The 16,145-nt window shown below is 39.4% G+C and overlaps 2 protein-coding genes across 4 annotated transcripts; one reads left to right on the top strand and one right to left on the bottom strand.

Moving 5' to 3' along the window:
* Positions 1-659: 659 nt before the first annotated feature.
* On the top strand, positions 660-9,663 carry clpxb (caseinolytic mitochondrial matrix peptidase chaperone subunit Xb). 3 transcript variants are annotated; one of them, XM_043228106.1, is made up of 15 exons: positions 662-876; positions 1,037-1,105; positions 1,810-1,964; positions 2,049-2,169; positions 2,330-2,481; positions 2,608-2,767; positions 4,415-4,456; positions 4,958-5,134; positions 5,253-5,417; positions 5,725-5,813; positions 7,596-7,760; positions 7,847-8,149; positions 8,465-8,557; positions 8,861-8,967; positions 9,047-9,663. In XM_043228106.1, the coding sequence occupies exons 2-15, from the start codon at positions 1,051-1,053 to the stop codon at positions 9,132-9,134; spliced, it is 1,872 nt and encodes a 623-aa protein (XP_043084041.1). In that variant the 5' UTR covers positions 662-876; positions 1,037-1,050; the 3' UTR covers positions 9,135-9,663. The 3 variants fall into 3 exon arrangements, with proteins under 3 accessions (XP_043084043.1, XP_043084042.1, XP_043084041.1); XM_043228108.1 differs by lacking the exon at positions 8,465-8,557 and having other exon boundaries at positions 660-876; XM_043228107.1 differs by lacking the exon at positions 4,415-4,456 and having other exon boundaries at positions 661-876.
* Positions 9,664-11,163: 1,500 nt separating this feature from the next.
* On the bottom strand, positions 11,164-15,728 carry spi1a (Spi-1 proto-oncogene a). Its single transcript, XM_043228153.1, has 5 exons — positions 15,477-15,728; positions 15,274-15,364; positions 14,913-15,085; positions 12,798-12,951; positions 11,164-12,027 (listed from the first exon to the last, which is right to left on the bottom strand). Exons 1-5 carry the CDS (start codon positions 15,513-15,515, stop codon positions 11,711-11,713), a joined length of 774 nt encoding a protein of 257 aa, XP_043084088.1. The 5' UTR covers positions 15,516-15,728; the 3' UTR covers positions 11,164-11,710.
* Positions 15,729-16,145: the final 417 nt, after the last annotated feature.

Raw genomic sequence — 16,145 nt, 5'->3', positions numbered from 1 at the left:
TTTTTTTTTTTTAAAAAAAACCTATCATAGATGAGGACTCTTACATAAATATGCCAAATTAAAATACTATAAAATATAACTAAATATTTTAATATAATTATATCATTAAATCGTGGTATCATTATTACTACCAAATATTAATACATTTTAAAATGACAGTAAGATTATGGATATCAATTGAGAGAAAAAAGGGCAAAAATATAACAAATATATTTTAATACAAATATAATTTATATTAGGTTCTAATATTATTACTATTAAATATTTACACAAATAATTAAAAATAACACAGTAATAAACACTGTAATAAATTTACATTAAAACAGCAGAGCAAAGCGGCGCTGTGATGTTTTTCCCCAAAAACAGAACGGCTCCAGAAGAAGAGTCACGTGTTCCGACTTGAAATGGGCGAAGTGTTTTTTTCATTCTTCTCTGTACTTGTTTCAATACAAAGTACTCCCCAGTGCAGCTATTTACTATCGGTGTAAATTATTGTTTCTGAATAGCCTACATAGATCTTGCGATATTTCTTTTTAAAGTCCTGACACCAAGCGCCCCCTGGAGGAAGAACACCACGGCCTGACTGGAAACGGCCAATGAGGTTCGCCTCTCGACTGCCCCGCCCCTTCAGCGTCACGTGACACAAACAGCGCTCTATCTGGCCATGTACGTCACGCTGACCCACTTGATGACAGCAGAGGTTATATCACGCTGCTCCGCGCTGAACTTCAGCTAACGTCGCTTCTGAGAGCAGCGGACACCGACGCTGGCATGAACCCGATTCTCCCTCCGACTGCGCTCAGATCCTGCCGTTATTAGAGCCGTTCACCGGAAGGCTAATCCGCACTGGAGGAAACTCGGACACGGCTCTAGCGAGTAAGTTATGTCTGCCCTCGTTCGCAGCGGCGCATGCGCGGTCGAGCGCTGCTGCGTTACTCATGAAGTTCAAACACGCTGTGTTCGGTTTGATTTTCTCAGATAACGTCACTTTAACACAGCGTGATATACTTTAATGTTTATTTATTATTTTCATCAGATCTGGTTTTCAATATGTCCTGTTCATGCGGACCTGCAGCGAGGTTGATTATAAAGTCTGTCCATAAAGGTGAGTGGAACAGCAACAACAACAACAACAACAACAACAAAAAGCGAATAAACAGCTGAAGAACTGCATACAGTGTTTGTTACATGACACTTTTAAGGTTTGTTATTCTCAACTAGGAAAGTTTTAGTCTTAAAAATCCTCAGTGCGCCGTTCTGGAAATGCTGTTTATACATTTTATAAACTATTTTCCAAACGATAATCAAATAAAGAGCAATTTTAGTATGTAAAATAGCATTTTCGTGCTTGAAAGTTGCAACATTATAGCGCCCACAAAGCTGTCTAGATTTTGAAACGCAGCCAACATAATATTAACTATTAGACCGTGTTTAGAATTATAATTCCATCATTAAAGAATTGCCCCCAATGTTTGCATCGTAGTATTAGCCGCGTTTAGTGAGGAAGGCGATGCTAATATTAGCATGTTCAAATTGGTGTTTAAAAGAAGCATACTTAAACGTACTTTGGAAAAAAAAAAAGCTTGTTACAGAAATAATATATACTTAAAGGAATAGTTCACCCAAAAATTAACATTTGCTGAGCATTTACTCCCCCTTCAGACCATCCGTGTAGCAGTGAATGGGTGCCGTCAGAATGAGGGTCCAAACATCACAGTCCATCAGTTTATCTCTTAATCGAAAAGCTGGATGTTTGCCTTTACGATTTGTTTCTCACATTTTTTTTTTTCGCTGAAATGTTCCTGTCAGGTTTCCCTCGCTCGCGCCTTCAGCTCTTCAGCCACACTAGAGCGGTTTGCGATGAAGTCCATCTCCTTCCGTTCGTGCACGTGAGGGCGTTTTCGCAGACAGCGGTGCGTTTCACCTCTAAAGACGGCGCACCCAGAGACGGCGATGGAGGAAAGGTACGCTTCTGTCTTTTTGTTACGTTTCCACCGTTTGTTTGACGTGTGAGATGGTGGGGAGTTACCGATGGAGCCGTTTTGCAGAAGGGCGTAGGTGAGGCGGGTGGAAAGCGGGCGTCAGGCGCTGGAGGTTCAGGGAAAGGTGGCAGTCAGCTGAGATGCCCGAAATGTGGAGATCCTTGTACACACGTGGAGACTTTTGTGTGTAAGTAGCACGTTGCATGTATAGGTTTCAGAAAAATGTTTATATATTTAACAAATAAATTATATCGGTGTATATGCATGGAAGCCTAGATATTCATGTCTGTGGTATTTTTTTTTTTTATTCACTACCTGATCGACTCTCTTGTGTTTCCTCCGTACAGCCTCCACACGGTTTGTGAAATGTGAAAAGTGCCATCATTTCTTCGTGGTTTTGTCCGAGACCGACTCTAAGAAGGGTTTGAATAAGGAAGCGGAGAGCTCTGAACACGTCAAGTTCGCCTTAGCTCAGAAACCCCCTCCACCTCCTAAAAAGGTATTGTTCCACCGCACCGTACAGACTTTATTACATTAAACTGATCCTTGATAGATCGGCTTTTTGAAAGTAAGCTAGCCGAAGCTGGCCCTCTCACATGGGCTTCTGTTGTCTTGATCTCTTTAGATTTATGCCTACCTCGACAAATATGTCGTTGGCCAGTCGTACGCCAAGAAAGTGTTGGCTGTCGCCGTCTATAATCATTACAAACGGATCTACAACAACCTCCCAGCAGCAGGCCGACAGCAAGCAGAAACGGACAAACAGAGCTCCCTCTCTCCCAGAGGTTTGTATCGTATCATAATCTGCCTTTTATTAGTAACGAAACCCTTGAAATACTTTAAAAAAACGAACGTGTAGTTCGAAAGTCTACAATTAGGGTACCTCAACATTTATATGCTCTAAAATTACATGTACAAAAAAAATCTTGGGGTAATGTTTGCTACCTTGTTGTTCAGTGAATGAGCAAAACGAATAATAGATATAGAGCAGTAATAAGCAGCAGGACTTTTATACGTGTATATATTTTCAGCTGAATTGCGAAATTTGCTTTGATGCACACAAAAGACGATATTTTGAAGAACATTGCTGGTAGCCATTGACTTCCATATACTGTAGAAGACAATGGCTTCCATCTTAATGGAAAAAGTCAGTTGAATGTAATCCATTTAAAAATTATTGAAGTGAAAAAATAGACTGTGACTGTATTTTGAGTGGTTTTTTTTTTAAACATTTTAAATCCGCTCGACTACATTCAGTAAATTTTGGGCAGAAATGATAGTTCCTCTGGGAAAAAAAACAATGTTTGAACACATTTTAGCCAAAGAAATGTGCGTGTGTAATATAAATAAATATTTGATTAGAAAAAAATTAATTTAACTCTTTTGTTTGGTGATTTGAAACTATAATAATTTATAATATAATAATTTTTTTTCAGTTAATTTTAATTTTTCTTCAGTGTTACTTGATCCTTTAGAAAATCATTCAAATTTTCTGCCCAAGAAAAACATTTATAGATTTTTTTTTTTTGTAACAAAGTAAAAGGTCTTTACTGATACTTCAAATCAATTTAAAGGAACACTCCACTTTTTTTGGAAATAGGCTCAACTCCCCCACCCCAGAGTTAATAAGTTGAGTTTTACCGTTTTGTAATCCGTTCATCTGATCTCGGGGTCTGGCGATAGCACTTTTAGCATAGCTTAGCATAGATCATTGAATCTGATTAGACCAGTAGCATCGCGTTCAAAAATTACCAAGGAAATTTGATATTTTTACCGTTTAAACTTGACTTGAGGAAAAAGGAAAATTGCGATTTTCTAGGCCGACGTGACTAAGAACTATACGCTAATTTTGCTGCGTACCATGTTTTCAGGCTTTGCGCGATATCACTACACCTGCTGTGGCCATGTTACGGCAGCAAACTTCCTTGATTATTACGCCAGAATGAGAATATAGTTCCTAGTCATATCGCCCTAAAAAATCAACATTTTTCTCCCTCCTCATCTTACTACACGATATCACTACAAAAGAGTCAAGTTTTAAATAGGAAAAATATAGAAGCTCTTTGTCTTTGCTTTTTTACGTAACGCTACTGGTCTAATTGGATTCAATGATCTATGCTAAAAGTGCTATCGTTTAAAAACGGTAAAAAGGGGGAGTTGGAGAATGAGCCTATTTCCAAAAAAAAGTGGAGTGTTCCTTTAACATATCGTTGCAAATAAAATTCTTAATTTCTTGGTGAGATAAAGTCTGTAATTGCCTGTTGTTCTGCTCATTTGGGGGTCAGTATAGTTTGAGTTGTCCAGTAGTGTTTCTGTAGTATTGCAGTCACCTAAAGAAAGAGTCATCGTCTAAACTTTGCCCTGCTGGCACTGTTACACAACTTTTGCTCAACTTTTTGCTCGCGCTAAGTCTGCTGTCCTTCTCTCTGTAGAGTTAGAGATCAGAAGACGTGAAGATGAATACAGGTTTACAAGTAAGCGATTTGTTTTGTCCATTTCACTTTCGCACGCAGTAAAACAACTTAACTTTTCCAGTGGCCAGATTTCTTCTGCTTTGTTGCACAAACTGAAATTTCCAGACGCAACGTGACTCCATGTTTACGTGTACACACATGAGCCACCTGTGTTTGTGTGCGGGGGGGGAACTTCAGGATCAGTTGGGTTCGTTGCTGACCTCCATAAAGTTTAGATGAAGTGTCACAATGACCTAGTTACAGCTCTCTGGCCATTCAGGTTTCACACAGGGGCTTCTGTCCGTTTGCTTCTTATTTATAGTCTGAACTTGGTCCAGCAGGATCATACTGGACAGGGCTTGGAAACTAGGCCGCTCTGATGACATAATTCTGACTTGCGTAATAGTAAACGCTAGCCAAACTTAGATCACTTAGATGTGAAGTGAACTTATGAATAAGCTCATGTATGAAAGTCGTTTATCCGTAAATATATAAGAATTTTGAAACTTCTTGTTTTCTCAGAGCTGCTTCAGATCGCTGGCATCAGTCCCCATGGTAACGCTCTGGGTGCGTCCGTTCAGCAGCAGACCAATCAGCAAGCTCCTCAAGACAAGAGGGGCAGGGACGTCCTTGACTCCGCCCACAGTGATATTAAGCTGGAAAAAAGCAACATTGTGTTGCTGGGACCTACTGGATCTGGTAAGATGTCCACAGGACTCTTTATAGCACCAACTGGTTGCCAGTTTGTTGTATTTTTGCACCAGTTAATATTTGATGAACATTGAATCTTTTGGCATGGTGTTGTTGACATTTTTAGGTAAAACCCTGCTGGCCCAGACTCTGGCTAAATGTTTGGATGTGCCCTTCGCCATCTGTGACTGTACCACCCTGACGCAGGCGGGCTATGTAGGCGAAGACATCGAGTCTGTTATTGCCAAACTACTGCAGGACGCCAACTACTCAGTCGAGAAAGCCCAGCAAGGTCAGACTCTCAGATTTCAAACACAAAAACACGCACATTTTGTACATTTATTTTCTGCATTCCTATAAAGCAAGCACACTAAAACGATGCCCTCCCGCGTATGTGTAATATTTTTGTTTATTAAGTAACGTCCTGATTTTTCATTACAAGGAACAAGGAAGCTGACTGATACAGAATGCCTCCATGCGTGACCTTTGAACATTTCACAGAAACATTTTGATTCCTCTTTTTTGCTTACTATTTTTAAAAACGAACCCTTTCCATTCGGACGTCTGCGATTTGTCATTAATTTGTCTTTCTCTTGCAGGCATAGTGTTTCTGGATGAGGTGGATAAGATTGGCAGCGTGCCTGGAATTCATCAGCTGAGAGATGTTGGGGGCGAAGGAGTTCAGCAGGTCTGTGATTAGATTTCAGACATGTTCATCTCTTTCCCAAAGCTCTGTGATTCTGTCACAGCCGATACTCAGAGTCACCGGCCTACTTCACAATGCTGCAAACCTTAGGAATAAACGAAATACATAGAGCCCTGTTTTAATTTTTTGGGATTCAGTTTTTTTTAGTTTATATTTATCTCAATTCCTTTTTAATAGGTAAATTAAATCTGATTAATCAAAAAGCATGTCTAATTAATTAAAATCATGAAACATACATTTTTATATAATTTTTTAAAGCTTAATAGAAATGTTTTTTTCTCAAAAAATTTTTTTTCTGTTTCCAAATTCTGTGTTTCAGCATGTCTGATTATTTGAATGCATAAAACAGCTTAATGTGTTCAAAAGTAGTCTCATGATTCATAAAACATTAATTTCATTTATATTTTAATTACTAAAAATTAAGCAAACTGTATTTTTGAAAAAGGGGATTTGCTAATAAAATTAAAACAAGAAATGTTGATTTATTATTCCTCAAAAAGTAGTAGTAGTAGTAGTAGTAACCTTCTACTGAAAAATATCAATATACATAATGAGTTCAAATTAAACCAGACCTTTATTTTGAAAAAGTTGCCATGGATACCTTTACATTTTTATTTATATGCTAGAGCCCTAAAATCTCTTATTAGAGCTACTGCCTGGACGCACAGCCTTAACTCTTGAATAGATGTTAATACAACTTATTTACAAGCAGAGTTTGAATTTAACTTTCACTCACCAGCCAACTCTGACTACTACTAAATGTTTAAGTTACCATCTATTCATAACTTCTACTAGCCAAAAACCAACTGCTTGCAGCTGTCCTCACTGGATGTGACAATGCAGACATTGCAAATCACTTGAACTTTGTAGTCATAAATAGAACGAGGCATCAGTTAACTATCAGGGATTTGTCGTTCAGTGTAGAGTCCACACTGTAGACCGTGTGTCCATGTGAATCTAAAAGTCGGGACACAACGAGCCGACTGGTGTTGCCTCAAGTAGCATTTTGAGTCATGACTTTAATTTTACGTGACGGGTGGCCCGCTAACAGAGCATTGCAGCAATCTGCATTTGAAATGAAAAGCACCTATATAGCAGAAAAGAAGGATGGCGATGTTCTGATTTTGATGCTTAAGAGTACATGACCAGGTACTCTAGTCAGCAGTCTGTGACAGTCAGCTGGTAATCGGACAATATCCCGTGCTTTCATAGCTGACCTAGCTGGTGTTGTTCCTGTCATGCCCAGCTGAATAGCCAATGTTTTAAATCACCAAAACAAACGCACACCTAACCAAAAAGGTCTCGCCCCTATTTTCATAGCTCTGCCCCACACATACGTACACTACCCAGGCAACGATTAGTTCTGTGAAAGAAAGCAAAACCAATGTTGCACCTAATGTCCGTCCTGTGCACTGGGCGCTCTTTTCTCCCCCTACTGCTGATTGGCTCATTGAATCAGTTTTCTAAACCGCTTTCGAAAAATTACATATCCCGCTTTTAAAAGATAGCAAAACTTTTTTTTCATAGTGCAAGCTGTATTTTTTTAATATCAAAAAGAGAAGCGGACCAAGAAGCGAACCTTGAGGTACCCCAGTGGCTAGCTGTTGTGTCTGGAATAATAAATCTTTAGGAATAAACCTGTGAAGCAGGACACAAACCGACAGCAAGTAATGATAAACAGAATAATGTTTATCCTATTACGAAACCGAAAGCTCCAGCAGAATTATTTTTTGTTTGTGTTGATGTTCCTGTCTGTCTGTTCAGGGTTTGCTGAAATTGCTTGAGGGAACAATCGTTAATGTTCCAGAGAAGAATAGCAGGAAGTTGCGAGGGGAGACGGTGCAAGTGGATACAACCAACATTTTGTTCGTAGCCTCAGGTGCTTTCAACGGGCTGGACAGGATCATCAGCCGTAGGAAAAATGAAAAGGTTATTTTTCTACAGTACAATTATTTACAGGCTCTCCAGCGTTTGCCTGATTACAGTGCGTCACGCTTTCCCGATGTCCCCTGTAGTATCTTGGTTTTGGGACGCCCTCTAACCTGGGGAAAGGGCGTCGAGCTGCAGCAGCTGCAGATCTGGCCAACAGCTCAGGGAATGAAGTGGATGCAATGGCAGAGATTGAGGAAAAGGACCGACTCCTGCGGAACGTTGAAGCTCGGGACCTCATTGAGTTCGGCATGATCCCGGAGTTTGTGGGCCGTCTGCCTGTGGTGGTGCCACTGCACAGTCTGGATGAGGAGATGCTGGTGCAGATTCTTACAGAGCCCCGTAACGCGGTGGTCCCTCAATATCAGGCCCTCTTCAGTATGGATAAAGTATGTATATCATGCACCATGAACACCAGAGGTGTCTAATCCTGCTCCTGGATGACCGGTATCCTGCGGTGTTGTCTCCAAACTGTTCTAACACATTATCTGAAGACCTTTATTACATCCTGAATCGGTATTCTGAATCAGAAGATTAGGGTTCGAGCTAAACCCCACAGGACAAGTGGCCTTTCAGGAGCAGGATTTGGCAATGACAAAGTAACACCAACTGACATTGTTATAGCCCTTATTTTATACGCGGTTCTTGCTATATCAGTAGTAAAGTTAGTTGTTTATCTTTCGATTTTGTGATTTTCGTTCCAGTGTGAGCTGAATGTAACTCCAGATGCTTTAAGGGCAATTGCCCGTTTTGCACTGGAGCGGAAGACAGGAGCCAGGGGTCTCCGCTCCATTATGGTAAAATCAAAACCTCATTCACATGAATTCTGTAACATCGCAGTCCTTTCTTCCCAGATATGGTTTGTTCACTATATGATTTTTTTTTTTCTCTAATGACCAACTTAAATTTTATCCGATATCTGCGTTTAAACTCTACACTTGGACATAGACATGCAAAACAAAAACACCCCAACTGCTGATCAAAACTACCCTGATTACTTTTTGACAGGTTTCCCAATTTGTCGGAATTCCCCTTCTGTTGAAATCCGATCAGGTAACGGAATTACGTTACCAAATTTCTTTTTTCTCCATCTCTTTCAGGAGAAGCTCTTGCTGGAGCCCATGTTTGAAGTGCCTCAATCTGATATCATTGCCGTGGAACTGACTAAGGAGGTGGTCCGGGGCAACTGTGGACCACGCTACATTAGGTACAACCAGGTTTTCAAAAGCTGATCCTTTAAAGTCTGGACCTCCGACTAAAACTTTTTGTGTGTTTCGTGACCCCAGAGCTCCTCCCAAAGAAACCGAGGAAGAGTTTGACTCGGCCTCTGAAGAAGACAACTGGCCCAGACACGCCGACGCCGCAAACAACTGAACTGAAGCGCTGTGCAGTTCTTCCAGTCAGACCTAAACGGAGAGCGGTGTTTGTAGATTTTTAAACGACAGCACAATTGGAACGTGAACTACATAAAATGGTGCATTTAATAACCTAATGCAGTTATTTACACTAATGTAGTGGAGATCTAGCTTATTTTCAATCTGTTGATTGATCATATTTGTATCTGTCTAAAGATAATTATTCTATACCGAGAAAGACGTGAGTGGGTGACGTGTTGCTTGTCGCCGGTGTATGAACGTTATAAGGGAAGTATACGGATTATGTGAGATTTCAAAATGTTGAATTTTAGTATTTCTGGTGCATAATACACCTGTGACATATGTCCTTTTTCAGCAGGACACACTGATACCGCACATGTAATATTTTCTTATGCCTCTGTTTTAACCATGACGTTCAATCCTACGACGTTACGTACATCTAGTTTTTAGGTTTTACTGCTTTCTTAAGAAAACCGTTAACTTAAGAACCGAACAAAAACAATGTGATAATAAATTTGATAAAAGTCGCACGCGTTTTCTGTGCTTGTTTCTTCGTCCTGTGCATTGCACGCTCAAAACCCCTTCGGGTTTCTCTGCATACGCGAATCGAAAGACAGTTTTATCTTTTGCTGATTTCTCTGGTTTCTGTTTTGCTCTCTTTTCAGCCGACCGCTTCTTTTTCCCGGTTAAAAACAGAAACCAAAGCCTTCATAAATTTTTGAATGTCGAAAAGAATTTTGGAAAAGCCCTAAAGAGCAATGAAATCACAAGTTCTGCGAATGATTTATTGTTTTCGATGTCGATGGACCCCTGGGTGGCAGCATAGAGCAACATCATTAGATGTTCTTGAAAGTACTACAAAAATAACTTTTCTGATTGTCAATTCATATCACGGCCTGCCTGATGATTACTTCTAATAAAGAAGTTGAAAGTAGAATTTGTAGTAGAATTCTGACAAGTTTGTATTCTTGCATAAACAAAACCAGATATTGCGTTGAAAGTTATTAGCTAGCTTGCATGCTCAATATTTGTCCATATTTAAGTATGTAATTAATATTTAAATAGGCCCCAAAAATGTTATATATATAACATTTTTCAGTTCATGAACTGTTTTTCAGATACCAAAATTATATCTGTAATACTAAGTAATGAGTAATACTTTATTATAAATAATATCTATTCATATATAACTTCTTTAATGCCTGTCATTGGACGCTTAAAAGTGTGAGGTCAGTAAGATTTAATTATTTGTGCTGATTAATTGCATCCAGAATAAGTGTTTGTTTACATATGTGTGTGCATAAATATATAAATATACACACAGCATATATTTCGAAAATAATTATTTGTCTATATCTGTATAATTTCTATTATGTTTTATATGTAAACATAATTTTTTCCTGAAATATATATGCATGTGAGTGTTTATATGGTAATAATAATAAATGTATTTGTGCTGTGTTTGTTTATTAAAAAAAACAACTTTATTTTGGATGCAATTAAACTTATTGGTAACACTTTTTACGGTTACACTTATTAGTATGCAACTAAAATATGGACCATTTAATTAGTGCTAATTATGCACATATTAATGCCTAATTCTTCATGACCTCATCCTCAATCCTACCCAATACCATAAACTTAACTACCTTACTATTAATAAGAAGGAAATCATAAGTCATAGTTAATAGTTAAGTGTTACCAAATTTTTGGCGGAACCTGATTTTGCTGAGTGCTTTGTTGACCCTGGACCACTGTGATTAGCCAATCAGATTTGAAGAACCAGTTTATAGTTTTTGTCAAGTTTACAGTCAGGGTTTGGCGCTGATTATTCGTGGTCCAGGTTAGGTTTCAGTCTAGAAATATGGTTAAGGCTAATTTTTGGATTAAAAAGTTAAATTTACTTATTCAGTTCAGGATACTTATTAAATATACTTTCGAACATGCTCATGGATTATATGTCTTGAGTCTCGAATCTCTTAACGATCTTTGGTGCTAATTACGAACCCAACAAAAATGAAATAAGCTATTTTAAAGGCAGACTTCCAGGTTCATTTATTCAGCGGCGTGACACCTCCACATAACGTCAAGACAGATTTTCTACATTAATAATCATAAAATAAGTTAAAGCTTTACTTAATTTTGTGAAAGAAGCGTATGGAAGTCGAAATCGAACATGTCCTGAGTGGTAACATGTTATTAAGCGTAAAATTTTATTCTTCTTATAATTATTACGATGCATGTGGTTTTCGTAACTAGATTAACTGAGACGCTATGTGAAATATTATACTTTTTACAGTTAATTTGTATAGTGAAATCAACTTTAAAAGTGGAAAAAGAAAAACAATAGTGACCAGTTACAGCATGAAAACTCGAAAGCGTGTAGCCTTTTATAAAAACAGAAACTTTAACCTTAAAAATGTCTTTAGTCCGTGTCCTTTCGTGTCGTCAGCTACACTGATATCCCATCCCTGTCATAACTATACATATTACATATCCCTGAGATTATGTTTTGCTTCAGAACAATGGCAGGAGAGAATGCGTGAATGTCGTAAGAAAAAGACTCTGGATCAGTCAGTGATGGTACTGCCTCCTGTCCGTAGCCATCCTCCTCATCACCTCGCTGCTGAACTGGTACGTCAGCTTCTTCTTGACCTTTTTGACCTCGCCGGTCTTGCCGTAGTTGCGCAGGGCCCTGGCCATCTTCTGGTAGGTCATTCTCTTGCGGTTGCCCTTCTGTTGGCCCCAGCGGCTAGCCAGTGTCTCCTTGTGTTTGGAGGAGAACTGAAAGATGCCTCGCTCTCGGTCCACCCACCAGATGCAGTCCCGCATGTCTCCGTCCTGTAGGAGGTCCAGGAGGAACTGATAGAGACGCACTTTACGCTTGTTTCCTGCAGAAGTTGTTGACATACGGTTAGAGCGGGGAGAAAAAGAACTAAATATATATACGGCGACGTTTGAAGCGGATCAAGTTGACAAGAAATGAGCTTAAAAATGTTTATTTCTTGATTAAGCGTACTCGTTTACACCGTTGTCGTAACTTGTAACAGATTTCTTTAAACGTACATTAGCTAAGTAATTAGCCACCACTAACAGGTAAAGTAAAATATACAGTAATTCATATAGTCTAATATTTCGCAAAATGCTCTTTTGTGGACTTTTAGACACCGATGACTTGCCTGAGGTAGGAGAAGCTGTTTTAACGACGTCTTTCCGTGGTTGAAACACTGATTGAGCCGTTACGCGAGACGTTAAATTTATGTATATTTCGCTTTAAAATGTTAATAAAGAGGAATGGATGATTGCGCTGTCATTTTAAACTGAGGAGTTCGTACAACGATTTGTCGCGCCGCATCAAAAGAGCGGCAAAATGCCATTACAAGATGAAACAACGCTGAAGGACCGAACAAATGTACAAAGAGTACTTCAAAATAAAAACGAGAAACCATGTTATTGAAAGGGAAAAATGGACTTTGGCGTGTATATGCTATACGATGGGTAGGTTGTAGTTGTGGGGTAGATGCGTATCATATTCACGTAAAAATTTAAGCTGCAGAAATAATAAGAGTGCTCGGTTCACTTGAAGCTCACTTGGGGCCCAGGCACAAAGTTCACGACAAGACCAAGACCATGAAAACAATGTCTCGTGGTCGCGGCTCACCTGATAGAGAGCTGGAGATGCCTGGATGTCTGTCGTTGTCCTCCTCACCCTCGGACACCTCAAAGGGTGGACTGCGTCCCCCGGGGTCCTCATCGTCAGTACTGCAGTGGGGGACGGGGGACCGCTGGTACAACGGGTGGGGGACGTAAGTATACTGTAGAGGTAGACCAACAATCATCAGTCAATGGCTCCTTACTAAAACCTAGTCATGTAGTAGATGCTATTACCCAACCCGGTCCAAGTTTTTTATATTTTTTACGAAAGTACACTATTTATGGCAGTTAACTGCATCTATTCCACCAAACCTGTATTTCTTTTGACTGCAGGGGAAGCCAGAGCTGAAAGAGGAAACCCCTTAACAAGGAAAGAGAACGTGTAAACCTGACTCGAAACCGGGGACCTTGTTGCTGTGAGGTCCCACAAAACTGCATCCGTAACCTAACTCTACAAACGAGGTTGGAAAAACTCACCACCGGTTTAACAAAACATACAAAAATATCCATCTGCAGGTTAAAAAAAAAAGACCCTAAACATGATCCTCACTTGGATTTTAGCAGGTCCTCCAAATTCATAGAATTTGTAACCGGTTTGCCAAAATATGACATTTTTGAATAAAAACGCATGGGCTTTTACTGTAAAACTACCTCTTGGTGGACATGAGCAGGTCATAGAAAACGAGCAAATGAGATTATACACATTTATATGAACTATTTGTAATATAAATAAGATATAAATAAGATAAATCATTCATATGAGATTTCACGATGTTTGAGGATTCTCCTAAAGTGTGCAATTCAGGAGACTGAAAAATATAAAGCAAAATATTAAACGACTGCGAAAGGTCAGGTGATGTTTTATGATTAAGCGTATCGATCGGACATTCCCCTGCGCTTATTTTAAAGCCTTAAAAAAAAAAAATTGCTGGTTTTGCATGATCCTGTATAAATATTAAATACTTGGAAACCACAGAATTGCTTTACATTGAAAGAGGAAGTGTAAAAAGTCAGCGTCAACAGAAAGGGACACACAGTGGTGTGGTCCCAGATTTACGAATCAAGTGCGCATCACGTTTTGCTCCCAAATCAGCCGAGAGAACCACAAAGTTTCATTTCTATCAGCGCATTTAGTGCGTTAGTCAACCTTTGAGATGGCCGGCGCCGTGATAAATGGACTCTGAAAGTTTACGTTAAGTTAGACTCGGGCTTTAGGTCTGGGTCAGAGGTTAGCATTTATTTAAGCATTGCAGGGCCAATCAAATCATTAGAATGCATGTGGGGGCGGGGTTTGTGCTTGAGTGGTAAATTATTAAATTATTATTTATCTATTTCATGTGTGCGTGTTTGGTTTCGTAACACGATCAAATGTCATTTGTTTCTCTGATCAAAGTCGAATCATTAATCACGAATCTTCCCAGTCGCGTGATCCTTCAGAAATCGTTCTAATAGGCTGATTACGTTTTTAATTTATTTATTTCAATTGATCTATTTATTTGTTGAAAGTGATATACTACTGGGTAACTAAGATTACCCAGTTTATTAAAAAAATATAAATGTTTTTAATCAAATTTAATATATATCTTTAAAGGCATGCTACTAATAATAAATTTTAATAAAAAAAATAAATTTCTTGAGCAGCAAATTAACAAGTTTTCTGAAGGATTATGTGACACCGAGGATGCGAAGGATTTGCCATCACAGGAAAAAATTGCACTTATATATATTAAATTATAAAATATATATTTTAAATGATTACAATGCTTCGGAATTTTACTGCGTTTCTGATCAAATGAACTCTTCCGATCTCGCTGCAATTTCTACGTATTTTGAAAGGTAGCTAATTCGTACTTCGACTTGTGTAAACGTGTGCAGTCTTTAGTCAGGAAAAGACATCGTTGAGCAATCAGTCTGTCTCCTCCACTCACATCCTGCCCATCTCTCGCTCTCGCTTTCAGACCCTTTCTCTGATTACAGTACGCCGATAGGCACCGAACTAATATCAGCGCCTTTCCCTGCCAAAGTAAAATTCACCGAACGTAACACACTGGATTCTGAACCTGAAGCTAATCAGGTCACAGACAGGCAGCTAGAGATCGGTCGGTGGGTTTTGTTGGCCGACCTGTGGAGGAACGACGGGTAAAAGCGGTCCCATTCCTGAATCTACGGCTGGATGGAAGGCCTCCACGTCTCCGTAGCGGTACGTGCTGGGATGAAGCTCGGTGAAATGGTTTCCTTGAGGAGGCTCGAAGTCGCCGTGATGGCCGTGAACGCTCGCGTAGTCCCATCCACTTTCTTGCGTGACACAAAGAGAGAAAAAATACAATTTTAAAGTTGTTGGGGAAATTTATTTTTTGTTGTTTTACACACACGCGCACATATGTGTAGATATTAGGTTTTGGGACAACTTAACTTTGATCTACATACGAAGAGAAACGGATCAAAACCAAAACAGAAAAAGAAAGAGAGAAAGTAAAACTCACCAGGATGAGTCTGAGGGTCGCTGCTGAGATACGGGTAGAAGTCATATATCGGCCGAGCATCCGGATCATACGGAATTAATTCTTCTGACAACTGAAAAAGAAACGGTTCGTGTAATTCAACTTCCAGATTTTTTTTCTTACGACCTCTTTAAAGGTTCTCGTGCGAAACGTTTGAAACGGAATGTAATCTCTGAAGTACTTACAGGTGAAATGACGCAGCCATCCATTCTGTAATGCAACATGAAGCCCTTCGCTCATATATCTTCTGCCGTGGCGTCTATCTCACAGTTTCCCACCTGTTTACAGAATATTGCATAACGTGGAAATTACTTCACAAGAGCGCTTGTACTGTGGTAGCGCCTTTTCAAATCTTGTTTTTAAACTCTTCTGCCTTTCGGCTTCGCCCGTCCTGATGTGAGAAAGACTAAATTTCCTGTATTGCCCATAAGTGATTAAGGTGACCTCACCGATGGACCTGGACTCTGATTGGTCAGACGCGGCGACGACTTTTTCATTTATGACACTGCCAAGCGATTTCGGCCAATCGCGATCCACTTGATGGGTCGGCTTTATGTGTTATCTCTCAGAGGGTTGTATGTTTTAATTATTAATGAATAAATGCGACAGGTTATTTAATAAATTGCTCGCCTGCCCAGATAGAAGTTCATAAAACCTTCTTATTTTCATTGCTTCGGGGTGTTTTGAGATTTGAACTACGGACGCGGTTTCTGCAGCGTTGCTCTATATTGTGTAACGCAATAAATGTATTCGTAACAGCACGAGCAAAGCTAAAGAGAAACGCACGCTGTGGCCTTGAGTCAGTCGATCGGAGGGAAAGTTTTACATGTGCTATTGTCTGAAAAATCATAAAC

This window comes from Puntigrus tetrazona, chromosome 25, assembly GCF_018831695.1.
Source record: "Puntigrus tetrazona isolate hp1 chromosome 25, ASM1883169v1, whole genome shotgun sequence".
In the NCBI taxonomy this organism is placed as follows: domain Eukaryota; kingdom Metazoa; phylum Chordata; class Actinopteri; order Cypriniformes; family Cyprinidae; genus Puntigrus; species Puntigrus tetrazona.
The sequence above is the reverse complement of the archived record's forward strand: the minus strand, read 5'-3'. Positions and strand labels throughout refer to the sequence as shown.

Coding starts and splice junctions, on each gene's coding strand:
- clpxb (XM_043228106.1), top strand. CDS start 1,051: ATGTCCTGTTCATGCGGACCTGCAGCGAGGTTGATTATAAAGTCTGTC. Junction 1,965..2,048: donor GAGACGGCGATGGAGGAAAG/GTACGCTTCTGT, acceptor GCCGTTTTGCAG/AAGGGCGTAGGTGAGGCGGG. Junction 5,418..5,724: donor AGTCGAGAAAGCCCAGCAAG/GTCAGACTCTCA, acceptor TTTCTCTTGCAG/GCATAGTGTTTCTGGATGAG.
- spi1a (XM_043228153.1), bottom strand. CDS start 15,515: ATGTTGCATTACAGAATGGATGGCTGCGTCATTTCACCT. Junction 15,086..15,273: donor CGACCCTCAGACTCATCCTG/GTGAGTTTTACT, acceptor GTGTCACGCAAG/AAAGTGGATGGGACTACGCG. Junction 12,952..14,912: donor TACCCGTCGTTCCTCCACAG/GTCGGCCAACAA, acceptor CTACCTCTACAG/TATACTTACGTCCCCCACCC.